The following is an 18896-nucleotide window of genomic DNA, read 5'->3' as shown; positions in this document are numbered from 1 at the left end:
AGGCTAGTTGTATAGGTAAGGTAAAGTGCATCGTGCCATTAAGGCATGCATGCCATATTTTCCTCCCCCCTCAAGAAGGAAGGGAGGGATTGAGAGAGAGAGAGAGAGAGAGAGAGAGAGAGAAAATTTGAAGTTGTCAGTCTTCTGTTTTTGTTTTGCTTGCATGCCTGCACTGGTGCTTCATTTCTATTATATCTAATTAACAGCGGCGGTGCCAGGATTAATCATCTAGGGGTGCTGAGGGGGTGCGGAATAAAATGTAGGGGATGCAACATTGAAACTAAGAAAACATGAAATATGCATGTATGTTTTAGTCCCTAAATCAAATATCAATGTACCTTTATTGGTGAGCCCAACTTAAGAGTTCAGTATGGGGCTTATGGCGACAGTGTTGCCACATGGTGCGCAGTAGAAGAAGGCTCCGGCGTGCATCGAACGTCTGCTGTAGTACACACCGCAACAAAAGTTAGTGATCAACAGAACAGGTACTGTTCAATACAAGAATGCAAATCCTTCCTCCATGATTTGATGGGAAGCTCTTCTTTCATGCTACTCTGGTACAGAGTAATGACTGTCCATGGAGGGAGATTTGCAAATAACTGTTCCTGAATATACTTGTCATACGTCTTGCTGTCCATTTTATCGTGTACATTGGCAGTGTTTTTTCTTTTAAGTCCACTTTTTGCACAGAAACTCTAATCGGGACTGGACCTACAGTTTAAACTTGGATCCGAACCACTATATGCCTCCACTGGGTATCAAACCCGAGACCCCTTGATTATGAGGCCAGGATGTTACCACTGTGCCATCGGGGAGGTCTGTTTCACATTTCTCTGCACACTGTCTTGTTTGAGACAAAACCGTGTTCATTACCACCATGCACCAAAGTAAATCTCCCCCCCCCCCCATCCCCCTCTCGACATGTAGGTGCTTGCAAACCACTCGCAAGGCAGCAAAGAAAGTCTTCTTGTGTCTTTATTGTTTTCTCCCTCCATTCCTTTTGCACAGCAGCAGCTCCACGACTCGACAGTCATAGGCAGGTGTAGATTTTTTTCTGGAACGTGTACAGAATATGCTGTAAGCATTATGTAATATTGGAAAAATAATGTGCAGATTTGCAACTTATTCGACACATCAAAAAGTGCCCTTATATCAGTGGTGTGCCCAGTGTTTTTGAAGAGGTGAGGGGGAGGGGGGTGTGGTATGTATATTTTTTAGTAGTCGGTCCTCATATGCCATCTTCTCCTGCCGTTGAATATCTTCTTTTAGGAATACTTACCCAAGGGGGAGTTATGACCAGCACATACCCCCATTGGACACATCACGTCATTCACATCAATACAATTACAAGGGTTCGTTCTAGCTCTAATTTGCAAACAGATGAACTAATCGGGACTGAAACTTCAACGTATAATCCATCATAGAATGTACCTCTACCAGGAAGCGAACCTAGGGCCCTTCGATTATAAGGGGATAGCATTGGCAGAATTTCCGTCGATCGTTTTTTTTTTTTTTTATCTTTTAATATGATGCTATCAATACTTTTCATAATACTTACTTATCATTTTGGGAGGGGCAAGTGAACCTTCTCCCGAGAAATCCGCCAATGTATACAATGGGCCTGGGACTTTTCGCCGCACATCGCCTCGTATAAAAGTTGTATTCAAAGTCGTTGCATTTTGCGTACCTGTTGTTTCTTGGCATTTTTCTACTAGTTTGGTGTTGCAAGAGGACCTTTAATAAAATAATATTTATTACAATTTGTCTCTCTTTACTTGTAAGACTCTGGACACTTTTATGATTAATAATACCACCCCTTGCTATTTTGCTGTTGCAGAATAATTATAATAATAAATTCCTTCAAGAAATACCCAAAATGAAAAAGCGCGCATGCAAACAATAAACCACTTGACCCTCGGCGGAAGCCTATTCATGAACTTTTGCCTCAACATTCCCTGCCCCCTTCAGTCTTCCAAATACGTGTTACAGCAAGTGACAACCGTCAGATGGCTGCTATTTTTAACTCCCCAAATCGTGGTAAACACAAGAAAGGAAAATGTCTTGTTTGGATGGTCTGAATTGCAAAAGAAGGTGTAGACCATCAAAGCCTTACATTTCCTCTGGTTTTTGCTTATTTATTATTTTCTCTTCGAATGTTAACATCTTTTGTTTCTGACAGAAACACACTTGTTTAGGGGTGGTGATCTCAAAAGTAAAGCCCATAAGAGCCCATACTGAACTCTTAATTTGGGCTCCACTATAGTAGCCATCTAGGATGAAACTGAAGATTACTAGAGACTTGCTCCATTTTTATCTGATTTTAGCACAACGACGACGTTTGGAAATTTTAAAATAACAAGTTTGTTCACATACGTGGACTACTGGAGGATTTTTTCCATGGAGAGGGGTCGAGGTATATTTTCCCCCTAATAGTGTTGCTCATTCTATCTAAAAAAAAAAAACTAAAAAAAAATTAATTTGAAGTTACCATTTTCCCTCAATGCTCTTATAATAATTAACATAACTGACCGTGACCAAAATGTACAATTTTAGATTGACATCCTTTGTTTAAAGTCCACTTTATGCACATGTGGGCTAATCAGGACTGGATATACAGTTTAAAGTGGGATCCGAACCACTATGTGCCTCTACCCGGTATAGAACCTGGGATCCCTTGATTACAAGGCACAACCAATTGAGGTACAAAATTCAGTTATTAATCAAATGTCAAATACGTTGTAACGGCGACACCTGCTGAGTGTTCAATTTGCAGGGTGGCTAGAAACAAACGGAAATAAAATTCCCTGACTTTTCCAGGTTTTCCAGGACAAAATTTACATTTTTCCCTGACAATTACAAACTAAACTAAATCGATATTTTTGCAAATGGAAATAATAAACTCACAGATCCACGTATGGTTTTGTTAAGTACCAATATTATCTCCTATGAAATTGATTTAATTTCTGTATTCTCTATGATTTGAATTCAAACTGCAAAATAGTGAATTTGGAAAATTATTACAATTCACAAGCTAGGGAAGGATTACGGAATTTTGTCATACGCAGTAAGTTTACAATAAAATACTTGATTATTTTTAAAGTTACGACTAAATGAGATAAGAGTGAAGAGTGACTGATTAAGAAATACAATTTGTAATTTATCAGTCTCCTTATAAATTCTCGGTATTATATGTTGATATTTCCACTGAGGTTTGGAACCCTCTGCTTGCAAGAACAATGAGTGCGGACTCATTTTTCGATGCATAAAGCTACTTCTCTCTTCTCTGTAAAGCAAACAACTTAACTCTTGCATATAAGTGAAACAATTGAATCGAACAAAATGAAGTGTCATATTTCCTTACATTATCAATGGGATTTATGCTTCAGTACAGTATATCCAAGTGAAGTACTGTGAAACTGACAACATGCAGTTATACCATTAATGTTGACGAAAAGGGTATGTAGGTATTAGAAATTTAATGCAAGGAATTTATAGAATTGCATTGTATAGGTACCTGATTTAGCTAACCACACATTAAAACAGGAACACTCTAATAATAAAAGCTTGTGAAAGTTCATATACGAGGGGAATCCTGAAAAAGGCTCCAATGGTGCCTGTATGCAGCACTAGTGGTCAGAGATAGACACACACACATGCAGGCAGGGAGAAGTGGCATGTAGCTGCAATCTGATACAGTTGCAATGCAGCCATTTTAGGACCGTTCTAGGTTAAAGATTGCAGCTCTCATACAGTCTCCCACCGACTGCGATGTAGCCTACGTGTAGTAATCAGATTTTTGCACGCTCAGAATTTGGCACGGAGCCACTAGCAATCGTGTGAGGTGTGCAAACCGATTGTCGTGAGTGATAGTATGGTCAGACGATGGTGCAGACAATTTACGGAAGGCCAATCAAATGTGCACAACCCCATACAGCTGAGTACACAAGGACCCTTTGCATCACTTCAGGTGAGAGATCTTGGACCACTCCCTGTACAGCCCTGGCCTTGAATGTACCGACTTTCATATCTTTGTTTATCTGAAGAGGTTTCTGGCAGGGCAAGGATTTGACAGCTACACTGCGGTAGAGATAGTTCCAGTCTTTGCTGTCAGACACATATACCATGGGCATACAAAATTTAGTGCCATGAAGGTGTATAGTAGGGGTGTGGAGTTAGGGCTGACGGTAGGGGTGAGGTGATCAGCACCACACTCCTGGCTATTTTTTCCCTCAAAGTTTCCTCAAGGTACCAGCTTCATATGATGCTAGGTGGGTGCCGGAGCAGTTTTAATAGATGGAAAACATCCCGGTTCTCCCCCCGCAGGGGATCGACCCCGGGTCTCTCGCATAGTAGTCAGATGCCCTAACGATGGAGCTCAATTATTACTTGCTCGACAAATGCCGATGGTGAGCACTTAGCTTGGTAATTCAACACATATCTCGTGCGAAAAATACGAAGATGTGGCTCCCGTGTGACGGTACATACGCACTCGATCTCATGTTAGAACCCTGCCACTTTGCTCTGCGATGCAAATGGTTTTGATAGAAGTTGAAAAAATCGTGGGAAATAACATGATTTAATGTGGCTGTCGGAATTATTCCATGTACGTATAACTCTATAGTTTACTCTTGAGTAAAATGTTGGAGAGCTTGATGTTCTATGCACACAAACATGGCCTAGAAAAGACATGAATGTTGGATTTCATGGAATTTTTTGTTGTTTTAGGACATTTCTTTTAAAAAAATCACTAAAAACGTCATCAATTCGCATTTTATGCCAAATTCGCATTATTTTGATATTTCGAACAGGCAAAAAATCTGTCCCGGCATCACTGCACATTCCTAAAAATAACTTCGCAGCAATGACCATTTTTCACGGTTTTGGCGTTTGCGAAAAATCCATGTCCCTATTAATCGGAAATTACTTTCTGGCCACCCCTCGTATAAATCAGTACATGGTAAGTGAAAATTTAGCATGGCTGACAGAAAAAAGTCCATTCTTGAAGAAAGTGATTTGTTTTTATGATTGAATGATTCGAGTAAATATGATATTAAAATATTTACGTATTTATTATTAGTATTTTATTTCATAATATTGGACATTATCCTTACTCAGTGAGAGATTAATGACCATCTCTCACGAGTTTAAACAGACAGGACAGAGAGTGGCATTAATGTCATTGCAATACTAGTGTTGCAGTAAATTTGAGGTTGGGAGCACACACTTGCCAATTTTTATAACGTTCACCAATGCAGATTTATGTTTCACTTTTTCGTGATGGTATTCAATATACAGTAGAGCGTCGATTATCCGAAGTAATTGGGGGACATGGGTGTTCGGAAAACTGGTTTGTTCGGATAATCAAACTGTACATGTTTATTTGCCAAAAAGAAGTACTGTACAGTAAATTTATTCATAAAAACAGGCATCTCTTTAAGTATTACAAAGTAACGTACAAAGGCAACTTTAGTAGGAATATATAGTATGTGGTACAGTTTATTAAACAAAAATATGTACATATTACATACGCATTTTGCATGAACAATACATACACCGACAGAAGTGTGCTGATTGTTGAAACACAGCGACTGGCGGCTTGGCCGGTCAGCAGCACCTTATGAAGGCCCCATTAGAAGCAATGTTCCGCCAGCGGTGGCTCAGTGCGGCGACTACTGTGGGAAACTTGGTTTGGGAGTGAGGGGGATGATGGACGGTAGGGTGGGAGAGTAACAGGTGCGAGCGAGTACACAGTTCGGTTAAGCGGTCGTTCGATTGACCGACGTTCGGATAATCGACGCTCTACTGTATATCCCGTTTTGTTGGATTCTTCTTGATATCTAAGAATAGTGCAATGTCATTGTAAACGTATGTTAACTTGTGTGAAACCAGTAATACGTCAGGATGATGAAAGAAAACCTTCGTAAGCACTCCTACATTAAATAAGGTGAAGTGAGCCAAAAGAGTAATAAAATTCCAGCAGCATATTTGCAGTCTAAAGCTCTTCTTGTTTATGCATGCGATTTTTGTTGGATGTTGCAGTCCTTGCAATTTCTGTCGCATGTTGTAGTGAGATACTTTGTCGGGTGGCGATATTCGACAAAAATCGTATGTATCAATGGAAACTATTTGTGTCCATGTTCCTTCAGTTTGCCCAACAAAATGCCTTACTACGACGTCCGACAACTATCGGACGGCGCCACCTACTCTTATCCCCTCCATCTGTTGACAAGTCCCCTTACTACTCCCATACGGACAAGAAAAAATGATAATTCAATGCATTTTCCACGTAATATTTAGAGGCTTAACCTTTACTCCACCGATGATACCATATGGTATCATCAGAGTAAGGTCGTACTGTCCTGATGATACCATATGGTATTATGGTGCTGATTACGAAATGAATGTGCTTTTTGTACCTTCATACTCTTATGTTTGGGTGGAAACTCGGACACAGGTCTGGAGCAAGCCTGGGAAATTCATATTGATGACCAACCTCCCCTCCCCCCTCTCCGCAACATATCCATGCCACATTTTCGAACAGAGTTTCAATCTTTTTGAAAACGTCCATTCTTTGAAAAGAATACTAAGGGGTACGCCTTCTCCCCAAAATAGCGGGAGAAGAGGGGGCAAACTCCAGATTTTTGTTTTTTTTTCATTGAAATTCTGTGGTTGCGTCCCCAAACCCACCTTCCTTGGTTCGGCGTTCTGAATTGTACACGGTTGCATGCTCTGATGTTTTAGCTGCAAAACAAAACTTATCCGAAGTAGATTGCTCCCATAGTGCCAGAGTTATAACAATTTTCCTCCAAAAATGCAAATTGGTGTTTTTCGTAAAAAAAAAAAAAAAATCACATTTTGGCTTATTATTCAACTTGTATGGCACCCAAGAACATGAAACATGTTTCGTTCTCTTGAGAAATGTCCATTCTTTGAAAAGAATACTAAAGTTCGCGCCTTCTCCCCAAAATAGCGGGAGAAGAGGGGGCAAACTCCAGATTTTTATGTTTTTTCCACTGAAATTCTGGGGACGTGCCCCCCCCCCCTCCGCCTAATCCCCCTTCTCGGTCCGATGTTCTGAATTTTACACGGTTACATGCGCTGATGTTTTAGCTGGAAAACAAAAGTTATCCGAAGTAGATTGCTCCCATAGTGCCCGAGATATGACAATTTTCCTCCAAAGAGTGTTCGAATTTAAAATTCCCGCCGAGAAGCCAGAGCTAGAGCCAGAGCGAGAGAAATCTCTCTCTCTCTCTCTCCTCCTGCCATCACTGGTTTCTGGCACCGTGGTTGTGTTGCGCATAAAAGGGGCCTAAAAGTTGAGGCCGAAACTTACGAACGAGATTTCCTGTTCCCGTGCCGAGTTCCATAACGAAAGAAATAATAAATATGAAGACGAAATTCCCTGACATTTCCCTGACTTTTTTTGACACCTCAAATTCCCTGACTTTTCCCGGTTTTCCAGGTCTGTCGCCACCCTGAATTTGTGTGTGTTGGGTAGAAGAAAGAAATCGCTAGTAGGCAACCTAAAGTTCTGAAATTAGAAAAAGAAAATAACACAAATACACTTCCATGTAATTATCAATTCACTCTATCGTATCGTGACACACTTTTGGTGTGTGCTATGAACCTTAAAGGTTCAGGGATCGAATCTAGAGCCCTTTAGATGAATGTAATTCTTACCATTGGGGGGTTAGCATAGGCGTAGCTACGGGGTGTGCCTAGGCACACCCTAATGGGCTGCTTTATCAAAGAGAATTAAATACAGATATTTCAATAAGAGAGAAAATAAGCGGCAGTTTGTAAGAAGTTGAAAAAGTCATTACTTGGCACAAACGTGTGCATTATCGCTAATGAAACGGGTGTCTATAGATTTTCGATTTTTTGATGTCATTGGAGAAAGAAGATATTTACTGCATTCTACTCTGTACTGCAGCGCCTTTCTTCTATACCTGTCACAAGCTGCACCTGTGAGAGAAAGCTTTCTCCAAGCTTACCCAAGTTAAAACTAAATTAAGAGCAACTCAGAAGCAGGATAGATTGGAAGCCCATCTCTTGCTATTTGTGGAACAGGAAAAAGCTTAGTCTATTGATGTAAATGAAGTTATTGATGAGTTTAAGAACATTGTACCTTTTGACAGACGTCTCTTGTTATAGATGACGTGTATTTTGATGTATTTGTTTGTAACATTTATGAACGTTTTGTGTGTGTGTAATTTCTATGCAATTTGATTTTTTTCTACTACATATATTCAGAAATTTTCAACACTGTCATTTAGTGAATTTATATTCCTTTACAAACATCAGTGTAGTTAAAGAGCCAAGTGATTGTGTTGCAAAATATGCTACTAAGAAGGTACAAGACCTTATTTTTTTCTTTGTGCACACCAAAATATAAAGTTCTAGCTACGCCAATGGGGGTTAGCGGTAGCCTGTACACTCTCGCTTGGCTGCATCTTCTAACTGCGGGAGGTACCTAAATAAACCTAAATTTACAGAATCTTTTAAAGAATGACAACTCTCTTGTATTTGGGTTCTAATGACCTAAAGACTGCAAACGCAAGGATGGCATGAGAAAAGCATATTACCTGTCTCTTTCTCGAAGCGTAGATCAAAGAGTTTCTAAATTAACTCTCACTCACTTGCTGAAGTTTGTCTCTTAAATTGTCTCTCAGCTTCTCAGCATTTAGGCCAAGCGAGTGATAACCATCTGAAAGATGAATGAGGAATAGCTACATCACCCAATACAATCTAGAGGTTCTTGGTTCGATCCCAAATGCACCATGGGAGTTGCGTTGAAGTGGGGATCTGACTCCGAAACCATGTAAATAAACAGGGGCATAGGGCCCCTCTATACACCTGCCAAATTTCATGGAAATCGGAGGGGGACACAGGGGTCAGATCCCCACGTAAATTTGTCCTCATCTTGACATTTAAGGTGGGTTTTGCCCCCTAAAACAGTTTTTTACCGGAAACAAAAAACACGTATTTCTTCCTTTGGGCCCCTCTATACACCTGCCAAGTTTCATGGAAATCTGAGGAGGCCAGGGGTCAAATTCCAACTTCAATTTGTCCTCATTTTGACATTTGAGGGGTTTTTCCCCCTAAAACAGTTTTTTTAGCCGAAACAAAAAACACTTATTTCTTCCTTTTGGCTTCTCTATACACCTGCCAAGTTTCATGGAAATCAGAGAGAGACACAGGGGTCAGATCCTCACTTCAATTTGTCCTCATCTTGACATTTGAGGGGGGTTTTACCCCCTAAAACAGTTTTTTAGCTGAAACAAAAAAACACACGTATTTCTTCCTTTGGGTCCCTCTATACACCTGCCAAGTTTCATGTAAATCGGAGGGGAACACAGGGGTAAGATCCCCACTTCAATTTGTCCTCATCTTGACATTTGAGGGGGGGGTTGCCCCCTAGAACAGTTTTTTAGCCAAAACAAAAAAACACATACTTCTTCCTTTTGGCACCTCTATACACCTGCCAAGTTTCATGGAAATCGGAGGGGGACACTTAGATAACCTCCCTTGTTAGTTAAAATCGCTTGGGCCGCACTGTCCTCAACAACGAATTAACATTTCTTTACCAATTACTGGCCTCTTCGTAACAGTCTGAAATGGTACATTTACTAGAACAAATACGTAGAACTAATTAACAAGGAAACTACTGTCACGTTACAACTCGCGTTAAATATTTTTTGTGAACGACCTGATAATACTTGAGAGCAACTGAAATTTTTGTTCCAATGTGACTTGAAGAAAAGGGGAGGAACAAGAAGAACAAAACCATGTTTCAACAGTGCAAAGGAAAACATACAATAATTGACACTGAGCTATATACATTTATCGAAAAACACAAACAGACTACTTGGAACACAAGAAGAAACCATTCTTAACAACAATTCTGAAGAAATAAAGACAAGGGCCGCTGATCTTTAGGCTGCTGAGCCGACAGTACAGGAAAATAAATGTAGGATCTCTTTGAGAGTAGGATCAATGCTTGCCTGATGTAAATAATAACAGCAGTTTCACTTCAGTAGCTAACATTCGGCCCTCAATATGACGACATGACATAATATGACACTGTAAGAGGTAATGTTTTGGTAGAATATAGGTTTTGGATAGGGGATGCAGAAGAAAATTAAGGGGAGCACCCTTTTGTACCCCCTGGCACAGCCCCTGCTAATTAATATGTAATAAATATATACAATAAATAAGAATTGTTGTGATCCAGTTCAAATTTTTGGAATAAGCCACTGGCAGTTGGCACTTTCAACTGAGAATGTGTTATATGGAAATCCCTAAAGATGAACTATTCTGACAGCATTTAAATTATCAGAGATTACTGAACTCTAGGTAAAGTTCAACATTGTCTAAATGTGGCTTAAGCTTACCCAAGAGAATCTGCAGTATACCTGGAATAGGTGCTCAGTGGTAGAATGTTGGTGCAGAATGCCGAACTTCCACGTTTCATCCCGGATTAAGTCACACTTTTCAATAAGTTTCTAAATGCTTCAATGTCAATTGCAAATATTTATCATTGGTGTTTTTGTCATAAGTATTTCAGATTTCTTAAATCATGTGAAAACATTTGGTGACAGTCACACTGCATGTTTTATGCCCAGGCCCTGCACTCACTTAGGACTGGCCAGCTCTGCTCTGCATTTTGTTTCATATATAGACATAAAGCCTGTTGTTTATGAAAGTAGATCAGTGTTATTTATTGACACACCAAAAGACTTCTCCATTTTTGAGCCAAGTTTACCTTTATGTCTCCAATGGAAAATCCTGAAATAGGTGCCAAAGTGGCACAACTTGCTTTCCATCTGGGTCAAGCAGGTAGAGGAAATTGTTGCAAAACATGCAACCTACAATGAATTAAAACTACCATCAAGTGAAAGCCCTCTAATTGCTGTTTTATTTTCATATAAGTTTGTGTACCATACCAAAGTGTCCAAATGTCCCTTTTTAAAGGACTCCTTTAAAACCGTGGCTACTGATAAAGTTTTGTAAGGAAAAACTTTAAAGATGTGGTTTAATTTGCAGGAAAAGCATGCGGAAGGACAAAGAAAGACTACATAGAAGTTTGTGTGTTTGAAATATAGCATTTACTTTGCTTGTGAAGTTATTTGACATTTGAAAGGTATTTGTGTAACATTTTACAATTTTAACAAACTTTCATATTTTATTGTTCACACTTTTCATATAAGTATGTGATGTACATATTTTCATTAAAAGAACGTTTCCAATGAAATGTACTTAATTCACATGTATTATGTTAAGTCTATGCCAACATATATTATTTTATGTACAATAAATTTTAAGGGTAGAAAATAATGTTTTAAAAATGTGAAAATGCCATTGAAAGTGTAAGGAGCAGAAAGCCTACAAGGAGTGAAGGGTAGGCCATTTTTAAAAACAAGAATACTGCATTCTTTTTTAAGCTGAAAGCATGCACCTTTAATCCATTAAAAAAAAGCTTTATCCCTAAATACCCATATTTGCAACCTTCTGGGGAGGGGCTAGGGATGATCCACCAGTACTTTTCAGACATCCTTTTTAACTTTTGCAGCTGGACATAGTGCACAACAATTACAGCTCCTGATTTATTAGTATTCTAGAGCTCCCTTGCAAGGAGACATTTCTGATTTCAAAAAATAATTTGATACTTTTGATTTTCAGACAATGCATGCACATTCTCAGTTCTGTATATCGGGAGACTACACCTTGCAAGCTACCCATCATGCAATCAACACACTGGCACAGGAGGACTGTGATGAAGCATTTGTAGTTGTACTGTCAGATGCCAATCTGGAGAGATATGGAATTCCACCAGAACGTTTTGGCCAAGCTCTTACCTCCGATGACAAAGTGAATGCATATGCCATATTCATTGGCTCCCTTGGAGACCAAGCTGCAAGGTAGGTTCTGGATTCTATATGGACATCTTAAAATGATTCTCTACCTTATGTGGTTTGGATCACTTTGGTGGCAAACATAAGCATAACTCACAAGGGGGCCATTTTCAGTTTACTAGTTTTCAGATTTTTTAAATTGACACAGAAGTAAATAAGACCCTGAAAACTCCAACCTTCCAGTCTTGAAAATACATATCCAAGACCACATGTACTGTGTTTGAATACCAGTTAGGGAATGAATTCAATTATCCTTGTCCTTCTATCTATTCATCCTCACTGCAGTAACTAACCTAAGAGGCAAAAAATAATATGTTATGTAAACAAAAACATAGAATTATAAGGTTTGAATAATTACCAAGGATTTTTTTTTTAAAAAATATTCCATGTAGCACATATTTTCCCCCTCAGGTGGAATAAAATTACAAATAACTTGTTAGTACAAACAGGCACCAGGGAACAAATTTCAACTTTTTTTCTGTATCCTGGATGAAAAAAAGTGTTATTTACTAATTTCAGTGTGATATATTCAGAGAAAGTCTCAAAATTTGTGTATCACATCACATTTCCGAGATATGCAGTATGACGAGACTAGGTTAGCGAGGCTTCCCCCGCCCCTATTGTGTCCTCATATACCCTCACTACCAAGATCCAATCACCTAAAATCCCAACTCGAACATTTCACATCACGGTATTTCAGACACCTCCGTCAAGTAGCGCATGGCTACGCAGCACTGTGCTTGTCCTAGCGAACCATTCCGTGCCAGCCTCGATTAAAAAAAAATCACTGCCAAACATTTAGGTATTTTGTTACTTGATTCCCCTATGTTTCTTGCGACACTAATTCCAAATGTTCAGAGTACCCCAGACACGCAAACGTATGCCAGCTATAATTAGCTTCATGCTAATTGAACAGTCACCATGAACCCCTGGTAAGGCATGCAATCAGGATTATCCAATATAATCCCCAACTTATAAACAAACCTCGCACATGTGACCAAATCAACAGGACCTAGTTGTATTACATTCGAAAGAGATTTGCATAACCCTGTATATTGTTGCTTAGAAATGTGAGTATGTTGCAGGGGCGGCGCCAGAAATTTTCGACCGGGTGGGCAGAAGCTCCATAGCGATAGATTAGGGTGGGCAGTATAAATGTAAGACCATGTATGTGTACGTAAGACATATGTATCCCCCTCTCTCTTACTTCTTTTCCCTTTCCTTGTTTTCATCTTTATTCTTTTCTAATGTATTCTTGCATCTTGTTCCATTTCCTATCGTTTTGTCTCTGATGGACACAATTATTTCAAGGAAGTGTTTACACATGCGCAGTCATACATTCAAATCACATTCTTTCATGCATGTTAATACAGTGAAATAAATGTGAATTAGGTTTAAGCTTGTGTTGCAAATACAAGGCACATACTTGATTTTATGTATTCGGCGACAATGATAGAAAGTGCGATGGTAGACAATCGTGAAGTTTCTCGTAATTTAAATGCATGTTCCTGAGCATAGTATTTTCATCGTATAAGTTTTTGACTGAAAGAGTTTTCTTACTCCTTGGGGGTTACTTTTCTTAGCTTACAAGGTTTGTACAACTGACTAATCTATCTGAATGTTTGTAGTAGCAGCGATTGGGTACCAACATTTGAGGGGCAAGGACGATATAGGCAGCGGTACCCATCTCCCCCAAGGCCAATGGCGCATCCCCACAAAAATCATGTCCAAGTCATTCCCCCCCCCCCAATCATATCATTTTCGCCCTGAAACTATATCGTAATCCCTACACCGAAAGTAACTTTTTCCTTAGCTTTTTGTTACAAATGATGCACCTGCTTTAAAATAAGCAGTATACCAACACTAAGCACTATATTTTAAGAAGTGATGTTACTCATGAATATGGAGAATATCGCTCATGTCTTGTAATACAGCTATAACATAAAAATTCACATCCACCTCAGTAAAGCGTCAAACATGCATTGTTGTAACAAACACATTATTGCGAGCGAAGCAAGCAAGAACATTTTTATATCCATTTTTTGCACGCTTTCAAGAATATTAATTTAACGGGGTGCCAATACTTTCTTAGGATCCCGGGATATTTAGTATTTTCCAACTTCTGTTTTGGCACGTTCGGGGTCGAAAACGTGTGGATACCATATCGCTAAATACAGTCTCCAAAATTTAATGTTCGAACTCTCTCCCCACTACAGAAATTTCTTGACAATCTAAGATTTAACACTTTATCAAGAGCTTCCTATCTCCCCCTTTAAATTTAATACTCAATCCTACCACAAAAATGTCCATGCCAATTTTAGACTTACTGTTGATATTGAACACTGGATATTGCCTCCTCCAAAAAATTAAATCTCAGTCTCCACACCAGAATTTCTGAAACATTCTAAGACAATAGTAATACACGCTCCTCCTAAACGCCACCACTGAATATTTGGATTAAAATGAACGTCTTATTAGGAATGATTTAAAACACACACGGAAAACGAATTATTTGTTCATTGTCCATTAAGTATCCCTAGGCTAATGAAAGGCTATTTTTAACAAAATATCACTCATCATTAGTAATAAACAAGTAGGATTGAGAAATCTGTTCAGAATTTAAGAGATTATTAGCTAAGTTGCTATTCATTTTCTGAAGAACTGTCATATTACCAATGCAGGAGAAGCAATACACATATGGTTACATGAACATATTTTTTGAGGTAACAAAATGATTTAGGACACAAGGAATTCATCGAAGTTGATCATCGTACCAGTAATACTTCATCTATTTTTCATTGGGTTGTATGGCATGACCATTTCGAACACACTAGAATGTCAACCTCTATCCTGTGCAGCATACCCTGGAAACTTTATTATTTCAGGGCAACAAGTCCCTGGTGCCTGGAACCACTGTCAAAGTAATAATTTATGAGGGTTTGTATTTTGAGTGTCAGCGTGTGTTTGTTTTCACCCCTTCGTTACTTTCATCTAATCACCATTGAACCTTATAATGTCGTCATTATTAAAATTAGCAGAAAAATGACTTACTATAAAACAAATCAACCAGAACTTACTCTTCCAAAAATGGAGTTTCATTAGTTTATACCTCTTAGAAAGTTGAGGTGGTAATTTCAATCGCACTGCGTTTCATTAGTGGATCAAGGCAGCTAATTCCATGAACAATGATGTTGTTTTCCGAATGTCTCAAATATTTGTCTCAGGCAATCACCCTCTTAAAATAGACGCATCTTCTGTGGTGATAAAATGCCACGTTTGGTGCAAGTTCTTTCTGTATATTTTCCCCCAATGGCATAACGCTGTCGCATTATAATGAAGAGGTCCTGTGTTTGACTCCCCCCTCCTCTGGTGGAAGCACAATGCACACTGGTTTGAACTACACGTTAAACTGTATTTTTAGTCCCAATTAGCCTATCTGAGCATGAAAGTGGGATTAGAAACAAACTAACAAAATCGTCTTCTATATACTTCGTGACATAACTTTTTTTTCTTTACTTCAGCTGCATCTACAGATTCTGTTGACATTTTCGGCTCATTCATGTGACAAAATTTGTGTGTGGAATGAGGATTTCTAAATAGGATAAGCCACTCATTAGCAACTGAATAATTCTGTATCTTTTTCTATATATGACTTATTTATTAAAATTCATTCACTTTGTGATTGTTGTGATTCCTTCTTATTAGTAGAACGAATATAAAGTTGATATTTCGTATACCATATTGATATTTGAAGATGACAGGTATATAAAAATTGTAATGAATAAAAAGGGACACTTCTGGAATTTCAATGCAGAGCTAATTAAAATTATATTATACTCTATAGCAGGCATCTCCAACTTCAATGAAGTAGTGATCTGCTTTTTATTGTCACAACAGGCAGTGAGCTACTATTAATCGTTAATCTTTGCAAAAATTTGTACCTAATCAGCCATTATACATTATAGAAGTTGAATTCAAATAACGTATATTCGTATAATTACAATAGATAACTGTGATCGACCAACAAACGACCCGCGATCGACCGGTCAATCGCGATCGACGCGTTGGACATGCCTGCTCTATAGCATACTTAAACCCAACGGTTCATGGCTGCAGCAACACAAGCCTTCCATCTGTCCCTGTCCTGGGCAAGATCAATCCAATCTTTCCCATCCTTACCGATTTATTTTAGGTCCATCTCAACGTATCCCTCCCCTCGTCTTAGCCTTCCTACTGGTCCCTTACCATCAGGTTTCCCAACAAGAATCCTGTAAACTATTCTTTCCTCTGCCATTCGTGTCACATGGCCTGCCCATCTAAGTCTTCTTGATTAAATTTTTCTAATATTAATTAAAAAGTCGAAATAATTTATTGTGCTGCTGGAGGAAGTAACACTAAGATGATGTTTAGATTTGTTTATTTGGAGATTATTTTAACCATAGCCAGGCCGGAATATATATACGTAGTGGAGGCCCGGAGCTGCAGTCCTCAAGTTCACCCTCAATTCTGATTTAATCTTGATCATACCCTGCATAATTTTGAGCCTCCTAAGCCTACTAGCTGCCTTTAATCATGGAAGTATTAATTTGATCACAGTTTTTTGTTTCAACAATGACAAAAGTGGCTTTTTATGGGTTGATAATATGTGAACATTTCCTGCATAGATAATATTCACAAGTAAAATATACATGTTATGAACACCAGGTTACGAGGGTCACTATTTATATTTTCAGCCTTGGCAACACTGATTGAAGTTAGGTGCGATTTGACGTTTGCACGGAATCGTCTGGCATTATTGACCATAACATACTTCAAATGTTTTGTCAATAGCATCATTTTTGTTGTTTATGTTGCCTTTGAGATTGCGCGACAACAATAAAATGGAATTAACTCGTGAACATTTTTGAGCGATGATTTTTTACGATTTTCGACGTGGATTATCAAGACAAGAGTGCATCGATCAACTTACTTCCACATTTGGCGATGAAGCCCCATCCTTTGCCACTGTGAAACGCTGGTATAACGAATTTAATCGTGGCCGCCATTCGCTCACCGACGAGATTCGCGAAGGTCGTCCAAAATCAGTTGTTGTTCAAGAAAACATTGATGCTGTGCAAAACCTAATACTGCAAGATCATCATGTGACATACTGTGAGATTGAGGCAACCATAGGCATTAGTTCCACCAGCATATATAAAATATTACATGATCATTTAGCTGTGAGAAAGGTATGTTCTCGTTGGATCCCACACAATTTGACAAAAACTCAAAAAGACGCTCGCGTCAATTGGTGCAAACAAATGCTCAATAAATACAATCGTGGTGCTTCAAAAGACGTATATAAGATTGTAACAGGTGACAAATCATGGATATATGCATATGAGCCGGAACGTAAACAGCAGTCGACTGTATGGGTGTTTCAAGATGAACCCAATCCAAGAAAATTTGTTCGCACTCGAAGCACATCGAAACAAATGGTCGCCTGCTTTTTTTCGGGAAAACTGGTCATGTGGCAACTGTGCCTTTAGAGGTATGTAGAACGGTCAACTCTGAATGGTACACAACAATTTGTTTGCCAGGGGTCTTCTGTCAAATACGGAAAACAAACAAACGCCGTCGGATCATTCTTCATCAAGACAATGCCCGCTGTCACACATCTTGTCTAACAACCGACTTTATGAACAAGCAAAAAATCGAATTGATGGGTCATCCTGATTTGGCACCCAATGACTTCTTCTTGTTCCCGAATGTCAAGAATAAATTGCGTGGACAACGATTTTCGTCGGTGGAAGACGCCGTTGATGCGTTCAAAAACCATATTATGGAGGTGTCTCAAGAAGATTGGAAAAACTGCTTTGACAAATGGTTCGAACGAATGCAAAAGTGTATTGACCATAAAGGAGAATACTTCGAAAAACAAGCAGTTTTCAATGCCAAATTCCTGTTTTTTCATTGTTAGGCTCAAAATATAAATAGTGACCCTCATACACTTAAATATTTAATCATTCATATATCCCCAAGTATGTGTACTTATTGAACTTGATTGGGTGGGCACAGGAATTTTTGGGTGGGTGCTTGCCCACCCGTGCCCACCACTGTTGCCGTCCCTGGTATGGTGAACCTTATGTTATCGATTTCTCACATACCCTATTTCTACAATGCATTTATAAGAATGGAATATTGAAAACTTTGCATGACCACTGCTCATACGGAACTCTTTCCTGCTGAAAATAAAGTTGAAGATTAGCATGCATGAGTATATACCTAGTCATATCATAAATACTGTCACAAGGTTTGCAGGAAATAGACACAAGATGGTTAGGGATAGTGTAATATCCATAGAATATGTGGTATACGAATATGTGAAGAACAACACCTATAGCTACTCAAAATGACCACCTTTAGCACGCACACAGTCCTTTAGTCTTTGTGGCCACGCATCAATTGCATTATGCACGATATCTACAGGGAAGTCCGCCACTGTCTTCACAAGAGAGCGATTCAAACTGGCGATGTTGGGGTGTATTTTCTTACAAGCCATTCTCTGAAGAACAGCGCACAATTTGTAGTCCAGAGAGTTAAAATTGGGGCTACCAGAGGACAAATCAGAAGTGGAAATGAAGTCCGGCACAGTCGTCTGGAGTAACTGCTGGGTCGTCTTAGCCTTATGGGCTGGTGCAGAATCCTGCTGAAAACTTCAGGTCTGACTGCGAAAGAGGGTGTTCGTGAGTACCTTGACCACACCCTCAAGATCCATCTCTTGGTACACCTTGGCCGATGTTTTGATGCCTTGCTCACAGAAATGCGGCTCAATGGTGCCCTCGTAGCTCAACCCCCACCACACCATAACTGACACTGGATGATGGCCCCTCTGGATCCTCCGAGCTTGTCAGCAGCTTCTCGTGAACTCCTCGCATATACCCTGTCGTTTTGGGCATTGAATGCCTCCTCAACATTGAACAATTTTACATCGGTGAAAAG

General features: G+C 39.2%; 1 protein-coding gene across 1 annotated transcript in view; it reads left to right on the top strand.

Annotated features, from left to right (window-relative positions):
- Nucleotides 1–18896, top strand: part of LOC145984974 (von Willebrand factor A domain-containing protein 8-like) — a 443428-nt gene that overhangs the window by 413390 nt on the left and 11142 nt on the right. The window contains exon 33 of the mRNA XM_083118428.1: nt 11683–11921. Coding sequence (XP_082974554.1) covers nt 11683–11921 — 239 coding nt within the window. The remainder of the gene's footprint in view (nt 1–11682; nt 11922–18896) is intronic.

The sequence above is a fragment of the Lepisma saccharinum genome, chromosome 3, assembly GCF_977018435.1.
Source record: "Lepisma saccharinum chromosome 3, izLepSacc3.1, whole genome shotgun sequence".
In the NCBI taxonomy this organism is placed as follows: domain Eukaryota; kingdom Metazoa; phylum Arthropoda; class Insecta; order Zygentoma; family Lepismatidae; genus Lepisma; species Lepisma saccharinum.
The sequence above is the reverse complement of the archived record's forward strand: the minus strand, read 5'-3'. Positions and strand labels throughout refer to the sequence as shown.